This window comes from Apodemus sylvaticus, chromosome 7 (assembly GCF_947179515.1).
Source record: "Apodemus sylvaticus chromosome 7, mApoSyl1.1, whole genome shotgun sequence".
In the NCBI taxonomy this organism is placed as follows: Eukaryota; Metazoa; Chordata; class Mammalia; order Rodentia; family Muridae; genus Apodemus; species Apodemus sylvaticus.
In genome coordinates, this window is record NC_067478.1 from 90,555,044 (window position 1) to 90,565,142 (window position 10,099).

The following is a 10,099-nucleotide window of genomic DNA, read 5'->3' on the forward strand; positions in this document are numbered from 1 at the left end:
GTAATAAGAAGAGATTCAAATTGTTCTAAGATCTTTGCAGCTGCTGGCATGCCTTGTTGTATGCCTGCATTACGCAAAATTCTGTCTTGTGGCCACAATGGGACAAGTATGTGAATGAATTATTTCATTCAGTCAACATTCAGGAAGAATTTCTTCAAGCACAGCTTGCTATTTTTATTTTCCAACCAATAATATTGTGTTTTATTATAATCATAACATTTTCAAATTTATAAACCTTCCACTATCATGAATTTCTCTTTAAATATTTTCAGAGATTACATTACGATCACAAAGCTATACTGATTGGTAATTTACAAAAATGTATCAGATATTCTCAAACATAATATAATCATTTCTCAAAACAACACAAGTATATTCCCTGGAAGAAAGAAAGCATGCAATGAACCTATGAGAATGTCTCATTTATCATTTATGATTTCTCTCAATTTGCTAGGATAACTGCCTTCCCCCAAACATCTTTTTCACTGCCTTCTTTACATCCTGGTTCCTCAGGCTGTATATGAGGGGATTTAGCATAGGGATCACTGTGGTGTAGAACACTGAGGACACTTTCTCCTGTTCCATGTTATTGCTGGAAGGTGGCTTGAAATACATGAAAGTTATAGACCCGAAGAAGATTCCCACAGCCATAATGTGGGAGCTACAGGTGCCAAATGCTTTAGAACGCCCTTCATTGGAACGGATGCGAAGAATGCTAGTTAGAATAAAGGCATAAGAGATGATGACAGCCAGTGTAGGAGCTAGGGTATTAACTCCACCAATAATAAACAGCAGTACCTCATTAATATGGGTGCTGGAGCAAGACAGATTCAACAAGGGTAGAATATCACAAAAATAGTGTTTGATAATATGAGACCCACAGAAGGACAACATTGTCATACGGGTTGTATGGACAGTAGCCCCAAAGAAGCCCAGTGAGTATACCACAACCATCATTATGGAACAGACCCTGTGGGACATGACAATGTTATAAAGCAGTGGGCTACAGATAGCAACATAGCGGTCATAGGCCATAGCTGTCAGCAAGTAGCCTTCTGAAATGGCCAAAATGAGGAAGAAGTAGAGCTGTGTCATGCACTCCGAAAAGGAGATAATATTCTTCTCACATACAAAGTTTACCAACATCTTTGGGGTAATGACCGAGGAATAGCATAGGTCGATGAAGGATAAATGACTGAGAAAATAATACATTGGAGAGTGAAGTTGAGAACTAAATTTGATTAAGAGTATCATGCCCAAGTTTCCTACCACTGTGATCACATATATTGCCAGAAACAAAAGGAACAGTAAGAGCTGAAGTTCTGGGCGTTTTGTTAGTCCTTCGAGGATAAAGTCAATAACTGAAGAATGGTTCATACTAGTCATTTCTTATAAAATATTACCTATAAGGAAAAGAGAGAGAAATGGTTGGTTTTGACTATTCGGATTCTCAATCGATGGATTGCACCTCTGAAAATCTGATTTTCCCCAATTTTCATCTATTCTGTAGACCTTTTCATTTCCTTTCTTAAAGCCCTCCCATATATTTCTCTTTGCTCTACCTCAAAAACATTAACCTTTTTCATTAATCATTGTTACATGCATGTATGTATATGTGTGTATATATGTAATCCTTATTGCAACTTCTCAGCCTGTATCACATTATTTATACGCAAATTTTCAGTGTTGACCTTTAATATTGCATAAGAAATCATTATGCTCTTCTCTAGGTAATACTATGTCTCCCAATTTCAACATTACATAGTTGTCTATAATTCTTTCTAGAGTTGATGCCTCATGGGCTGTGAAAGCTTTTTGACAAAGACTAACTTTTTCAATATTTTTTGATCCCCACCTTATTGACTACTTCTTTTTAAGCCATGTCTTGTCATTATGTTTATAAAACTTAATGCTGTAAGTACTGCATATTACTAGTAAGCACAAACTCAGACTTAATTACTGTTGTATAATTAGAAAAAAATTACTTACCCATTTCTCCTGAGTACCTGCCAAAGGAACCATCAGCTTTATGAAATTGTAACTTGCATTATAGCTCAGATAATCAAAAAATAGTCTCTTTCAATTTCTCAGTGCATTATATGAATCAATATTACAGTCTCTAAATCTGGGAGCACAGACACTTAAATAAAAAAGATTCTCGGTGTAAATGAAAGGATATGATAAAGGTTCTATTCACCCTAGATTTGCAATCTTCTATATCTCTTCTTAGAATGGAAGGCTAGACTGGGTTAGGACATTCTTTGGCTAGGTAGGTATGGAAGTAGAAAAACAATACTGTGCTACAGTCTAGCCATAAATTATAGCTGAGACCAACTATATCTGTGAAAGAGCAAATTACACCTGACTTCCAGGTATTATATCTGAACTTCCAATAAATCAGGGTTTTCTTCAGGGACTTCCTTTCCTTGTACCATTTGAAGCCAATGTCTTACTTTTCTTTCAAAAATGCAAAATTTATTTTATATGTATTTAGTGTTTACTGAAATTCAAGCAAGTTGAAATACATGCTTCTTAAAAGCTAATTTTAAGAATTTTTTGAGTAATTTTGTATTAATAGGTTTCAACCATTTCCCAGCATTTAAGAGCACCAGTTACTCTTCCATCCAGCATCCCAAGGTTCCTGTCCCAGTAACTATCTGCCAGCTGAAAACCATTTATAACTTCAGTTCCAGAGTTTCTGACACTGTCTTCTGGCCTCTGCAGGAACCAACATGTACGTGATTCACTGATATACATGCAGACAAAAGATTCATGAACAAAAGTTTTCATAATAAGGTTAAATTGATCCTAATGTTATGACAGAGATATGTATATAGAGTCTAGAAATTGATATGGCTTTAGATTATATATTTTTTCCAAATATGAAAAAATTAATTGAGAAAACATTAATGTACACAATGAAATAAACCACTTTAATTTTGTATGACAAACATGGTTAAGATTCAAACAAGGTACATTGCTTCAACATATTTTTGTGAAGGTTTTCTACAACTTTTTAAGAACATTCAGCATATCAGTGTCTGTAAAACCTGGATTTGATGAGATATTATTGAAAAGAATATAACAGGATATGATCACCAAGAAAAATGTAATGAATCTGACTCACAAAAAAAAGTAAGTATGGTTATCCTCTATTCTGGGCTACATAGTCACAACCTCTCCCACAAACAAAATGAAATAGGTCATACTCTGAGGGACAGTATTATAGTACTAAGGTGTGAAGCCCTTAAATAACTGGGAAATTGGGCACCGTCAGGTGGATGCTCTGAACTGGATCAGCTAACCATATGAATCAAACTGAGAGATTTTTCACAGATAGAAATTCATCACAACATGCAGCACAGTGTACATACAGAGATATACTGCTGTTGGTGAAACTTAGTAAGTTCCACAGTTTTGAGTAGGTACCAAAATAACTGAATGAACTTCTTTCCTAAGCAATAGTTGTCTAGGTAAACTACAGATGTTAGGGGGGATGTAAAATTGCTCATCTGTTCAAGCAAATGAACCCTATCATCATATGATTGGCAGAGCCCAATATAAAATAAGCATGAATATTTCACATATATGCAAATGCTTATTTGGTGGGCTTTAACAATATCATATCTATGTAAAACTAAAATAAGGAATATAATATTTGAGTACTAAGACTTACTCTTATCAATCCACACATGCCCACTCTTAGTGATTTGCTTTCTTAGGAAATACTTTTAATTCATATGGGAAGAGGGCAAAAAAGGGGGAAGCAAAATCAGAAATATTACAGAAGACATGTACAAACCATTTAGCTAGCTTGAGAATCACAGTAAGAGCAATTTCACAGCATGAAAAGACAGCTACAAAATCAACTTAAAACTCAATAAAAAACAAAATTCCTCAAGCCACAAAGTTATCAAAATTTGTACATGGTGAAAAACACAGAAGTTTGTCTACATAGTTCATGTAAAAAATGATTAATATAAATGTGTTTTGACATTGTCATCTCAAAAAGGCAAGAGCACCTGACACAATATTTAAATTTCCTACCAAAGTAATCCATTACAAACGTCAGAGATGAACAAAATTTAAAATTTATATATGTAATATTTTACTTAAAATTAAAATTATATACAACAAACTTGAAAACCAGCAGTGTTCAATTTCATAGGTTATGTGTTCTCTGTAGGCAACAATGAGATATTAATTTTTGTCTCTTCCTGTTCTATACCCTATCTTTAGCACCTACAATTATTTAACCTTCTCTATGAGATACAATAGTATCAGAAAAACATGGTTGTTGCTGTCAGTTTTAATATGAATGCAGGAGTATCCAAGAAAAGTAAGTGGTTACTCAATAGATAAGAATACAAATGCTCACAAGATCTATTAAGTTTCCCATGAAATAATCAGCATTTAAACACACAACACACACACACACACACACACACACATGCACACACACACATAAACACTCCCATATATATTTATATATAGCTTATACACATATAACTACAGAGAGAGAGAGAGGGGGGGTACATGAAATATGTCTAAAATAAAAGTAAATGTTGATATTTTGCTTCTCTTTTTAACATAAACTATGGAAGAAATGTTTTCTATAAATCCATAGCTTTAAACATATTACAAGAACAGTGGGCATTTACAAAGAAAATGATCAAATGAGAATATTTTAAATCCATAGTTGAATTTTTCTATGCTATTTTTCCAACAGTTTGTCTTTTATGCAATGGTTGTGCCTTAAGTCATGAAAAAGTAAGTGAATATAATCACAAAAACAAATACTATAGCAATATGCTATAGCATAAGGTTAAGAATTTTAATGTGACTGTGAAACTATCCTACATTGTATCAAATTGTGGGTGATTTCAGGTTAGTCATTATCTATATATTCACTTCCTCAGTGGTAAATACATTGTGTAGAGTTCCTTTTAGAGAATTAAACAAGTAATTGTAGGTTTTAAATTATGTTTTAAAAGTTTTATATGAAGAGTGAATGCAAAAAAATGTGGTATATCTACACAATGGAGTACTATTCAGCCATTAGAAACAATGAATTCATGAAATTCTTAGGCAAATGGATGGAGCTAGAGAACATCATACTAAGTGAGGTAACCCAGACTCAAAAGGTGAATTATGGTATGCACTCACTAATAAGTGGTTATTAACCTAGAAAACTGGAATACCCAAAACATAATCATGGATTATCAAATGAGGTACAAGAAGAAAGGAGGTGTGGCCCCTGGTTCTGGAAAGACTCAGTGAAACAGTATTTGGAAAAACCAGAACGGGGAAGTGGGAAGGGGTGGGTGGGAGGACAGGGGAAGAGAAGGGGGCTTATGGGACTTTTGGGGAGTGGGGGGCTAGAAAAGGGGAAATCATTTGAAATGTAAATAAATTATATCGAATAAAAAAATCAAAAATAAAGTTTTATATGTATAATATTATAATTGGGAATGTAGATCCACAGTATTAATAGACTCTGTATTGTTAAGATCAATTGAAAACTAACACGCAGATATCATTCAAAGTTCTGAGAATTTGGAATCTACCTACCTTAAGTTGTGTGCTTCAAACACTGGGATCCTATATTATTTGGGAATGTTGAGCTAGGTCTTAGAAATACAGAATTAATTTATTCCCAAAGGTGCAATAACTCTCAGAAGATTCGACCCATTTGTAATTAACAATTAATGTAACAAACTGAGCCATTGATGATCTTAATAACATTTCACTTTCTCTGGGATTCCATAGTTAACACAACTTAACAATAAATATCAGGTTATCTTTCTATAATACTCTAAAATTTATAAGTTATGTCATACATATTTTTCTTTTGATATCTAAACCCTAGCAGATGTAATACTCTAGCAGATATTTTTCAGTCCCCAGAGAAAGATTAGATTTTCCTATTCACTAATCTATATCTTTTCTATTTCAAAGTCTATAAGGAAACATAGTTCCTCTTCTACCGTTGTTAAAAGAGTAAATGTAATGAAAGCTTCTTTTCTGTGAAAAAAGACTGAACTGTGTAATTATATTAGTTTATGCTATTTGTTCAAATCCCAAGTTTCTGCTTTATGACCTAGAATCACATTATTCTAAACATTGGGTAAAACCATTAGCCACTTAAATCATGTGAAATCATGCTACTTATATTCCTTTATCATATTTTCTTATTTTATTCAATAAAACATATTCCAAACCATGATTTCACTATTAATGAAGCTCAACTAATATACATGACCCTCCTTGCTCAGCAAGGCATGTTCGATCTTACTTAGATTTAAAGGTTTTACTTACTTACTTACTTAGTTACTTACTTGCTTTATTTATTTATTTATTTATTTATTTATTTAGTCATATTTATATCACAAATTCAGTTTCACCTCCATCCTTCTCCCAGTATATTTCCCCTCCTCACCTTTCCCCAAGATGCATTCTTCATTCATTTCTCTTCCCAGTAAGTTCTTTTAGACTAATTTTTATCATGTTCACCCAAAAAATATCCTACCCGGATCAACTACTCATTTTCTACATACTTAATTTTGTGTCAATTTTATTTTTATTCATTTATTGTTCATTTGATTGTTCCTTTTAACTTCCAGACTAATTGAGGATGCACCAATATCCTTGTATGTGTTGTCTTCCATTGGTATGGTTGAATTACTAGCAGCTATATTCTTAGAAATCACTGTTTCTAACAATTAACAGTTAATAATTCCTAATAGCTCTATAGGTAGGGGTAGAAGCTTGTGTTAAATTGCCTTCTTAGTTCTAGGATTTGCTCTGGCTTGGGCTTGCTCAGATCTTGTATGTGCTACCCTCACCCATGTATGGTAGTTTGGTTATGCTTGGCTCAGTGAGTGGCAATTAGTAGATCTGTTTGTATTGGAGTAGGTATGGATTTGTTGAAGGAAGGGTAGTACTGGGATATAAGTAATGAGACCCTCTTTCTTACCATGTATGAGCCAGTCTTTTCCTAGTAGCTTTCAAATAAAGAGGTAGGACACTCAGCTACTCCTGTAGCATGTGTGACTGGACACTGCCATCCTCACACCTTGTAATGGACTGAACCTCTGAACCTATAGGCCAGACTCAATTAAATGTTGTTTTTATAGGAGTTTCTTTTCTCATGGTTTATGATCACAGCAGTAAAACACTAAGACAGAAGTTGGTACCAGGGACTAGGGTATTGCTGTGATAAGCTTGACCTTGCTTTTGTTTGGAAGAATGCGAATTTGTAAAGCAGTAGAATGTTCTCAATGGGGATTAAAGGGATATTCTGATAGGAATGTAGAGTCCAGCTCACACATTTTAACCATGGGTTTTCTGGAAGGAGAGATGGGTAAGGAGCAGATTGCAAGAGAAAACACATGGAGAGACACAAAAACACATGGCTTCTGGTTCAAGTCTCCATCTTTTATAATGCCTCTCTCCCAAGCAACAAAGGCAGACCAAGCCACTCACATGGGTTTTCCAGAAAACCCATGGTTAAAATGTGTGAGCTGGACTCTACATAGGAATATGGAAGACACTGCAAAAAGTGATTTGAACTGTGCAGAGCTTTCCCAAAAAGTTTCAATGGAGAAGAATTTCAATATGTAGTCAAGAGACTGTTTTTATAAAGAAAGAGGCTGTTTTTTTTTCCTTGTCTGAAGTGTCTGAGGTTAAAGAGATTTATATTAATTTCATTGACAAAGGAAGTCTCAGTAAAGCCCAGCAGAGACTTTGTTCTCTAGTTTAGTTTTATGATAAGCGTTCTGATTAAGCATAGCACACTTAAAAAGAAAAAGAAAAAATGAATTGTATGGTTCAAGAAGTGATGAAGAGGGATTAGGAAATGAAATGGAACTGAATCCTGTGACCAAGGAAATAAAAAGATTAAGGAAATAATGATCTCAGGGTAACATCCCACCCAGGTAAGATTATTGTGTGTTTGAATTTGAACAAAGAATAATTTGTAATTTTAATCTGGAATGAACTGTAATAGAGAAATGGAGGGCACACTCTTGTTCCAGATACTGAGGCTAGAATACTAGGTTTTTGATCTGAATCTTGAAGAACAATGGCCATGAAAAAGATAGACCTAGGCAAGGTGGTATGCACACTTAATCCAAGGAGAGAAAGACAAGCAGGTCTCTGAGTTTAAGGGTAGCTTGGGACAGAGCAAGTTCGAGGTGAAGTAAAGCCAAGGTGTGGTGGTACACACCTTCTCAGCATTCAACAGACAGAGCATATATGTCATTGTGAGTTCTAAATATAATCTAATTTACTATTTTACTGCATTGTTTGTTCTACAGTTATATCCTTATCATTTATACTAGTACATAGCTCGTTTAGGGTAAAAGTTGGTTGTTATTGTCCCCCAAAATCTTTTTTGTAAACTATATCTTGTAAATAATAGAATATTTTATTTTTCTCATCATTATTTACATATCTTAATATCTAGTAAAATTTTGTATTATTTTAATGGCTCCAGCATAGCTTTGGTATGGACAAAATGACATGGTTCCTGCCCGAGCCAGGGCCAGCAGGGTGTGAGCTTCCATGAGTGCTGATTGCTGCTGTGGACCTAAAACTTTTGGGGATAATAATTTACATAGTTTATGTTCTTGCATCAAGTAATGTCCTCCCTGTTAATGATACCGTAATAATCAGACACAGCATGAGAACCTGAGATGAAGGTGTGGTTAATGTCCCAGGAAAATAGGATATTTTCTAGTTCCATTCATTTTTTCCACAAATTTCATGATATCTTTGTTTTTCTTAGCTGGGCAGTATTCCATTATTCAATTAAAACATTTTCAACAGAGGAATTTATACTGACAGAAAAGTACATTAAAATTTTCAGCATTCTTAGTCATCAGGGAAATGCCAATCAAAACAATTCTGAGATTCCATATTTTACCCATCAGAATGGTTAAGATCAAACATTTAAATGACAGCATGTGCTAATGAGGTCATAGAGCAATGTGAACACTCCTTCACTGCTGGTGGGTGTGCAAACTTGAACTATCACTTTGGAAATCAATTTGGAAATTTCTAAAAACTTTGGGAATATTATTGCTCAAGACCTAGCAATACCACTCCTGGGCATATGCACAAGAGATGCCCCATCACACCACAAGGACAAATGTTCAACTATGTTCATGGTAGCTTTATTTGTAATAGCCAGAAACTAAAAACAAACTAGATGTTCTATAGTTCTTAAGAGTTCTGAATTATTTTGTTAACTTTCATAACCTTGATAAAATATTTTAATTTCAAGTCAGTTCAAATTTTCTTATTGATAGAAAATAGTGAGTTGTAAGTATGCATATATAACAAGCCAAGGTTACACTGATATGCTCCTTGTAGTATTCACAGAAATTGAATATTTTTATATAAGCTAATAGGTATGGATCTGTAAGAGTTGATTTTTGTTTTGTTTTACAGATGTTTAATTGTTCAAGAATTAATGTTGAAAAATTGTTCTCTTACATTTTTGTGAAGTTTGTCAAAACTGAAACATGTATTTGGAGTTATGTTCCTGAGTTCTCTACTCTATCCTACCTCTTCTTTCACCAGTGATATGTCATCTTAAAAAATATAGTATGAAGTAAAATATTAAAATATGATGGTGCAAGCCTTAAAATACTTTATTTTATAAAATCTTTACTTCATACTCTTTTATTTCTCACTATTTACCTCTTATCTTGGAAAAAACTAATTTCTTATGAAAAATGAATTTTCAAATTTATGAACACAGCATTCTCTCTGTTGGCAAAACACCACTTTTGTTTTTGCCAACATATTTTTAATACAACATGTTTCTGAACATATTTCCCCTTTTACTAAGCAAATAATCTTTTCTATATGAAATAATCTTCTACAGGTTTTCTTCTCTCTACTCCTCCAAGTTTCTGTCTACTTCTCTCATTTGGATCAGCCCCCTGGCTCTCTCTGATCCATTATGTTCATAGCAGCCTTATTTATAATAGCCAGAAGCTGGAAAGAACCCAGATGCCCCTCAAAGGAGGAATGGATACAGAAAATGTGGTATATTTATACAATGGAATACTACTCAGCAATTAGAAACAAT

General features: G+C 33.9%; 1 protein-coding gene across 1 annotated transcript; it reads right to left on the reverse strand.

The window, feature by feature from the left end:
• Positions 1–450: 450 nt before the first annotated feature.
• On the reverse strand, positions 451–1,386 carry LOC127689999 (olfactory receptor 8D2-like). Its single transcript, XM_052189568.1, has one exon. It carries the CDS (start codon positions 1,384–1,386, stop codon positions 451–453), a length of 936 nt encoding a protein of 311 aa, XP_052045528.1.
• Between the last annotated feature and the right edge of the window lie 8,713 nt (positions 1,387–10,099).

Coding starts and splice junctions, on each gene's coding strand:
- LOC127689999 (XM_052189568.1), bottom strand. CDS start 1,386: ATGACTAGTATGAACCATTCTTCAGTTATTGACTTTATCCTCGAAGGA.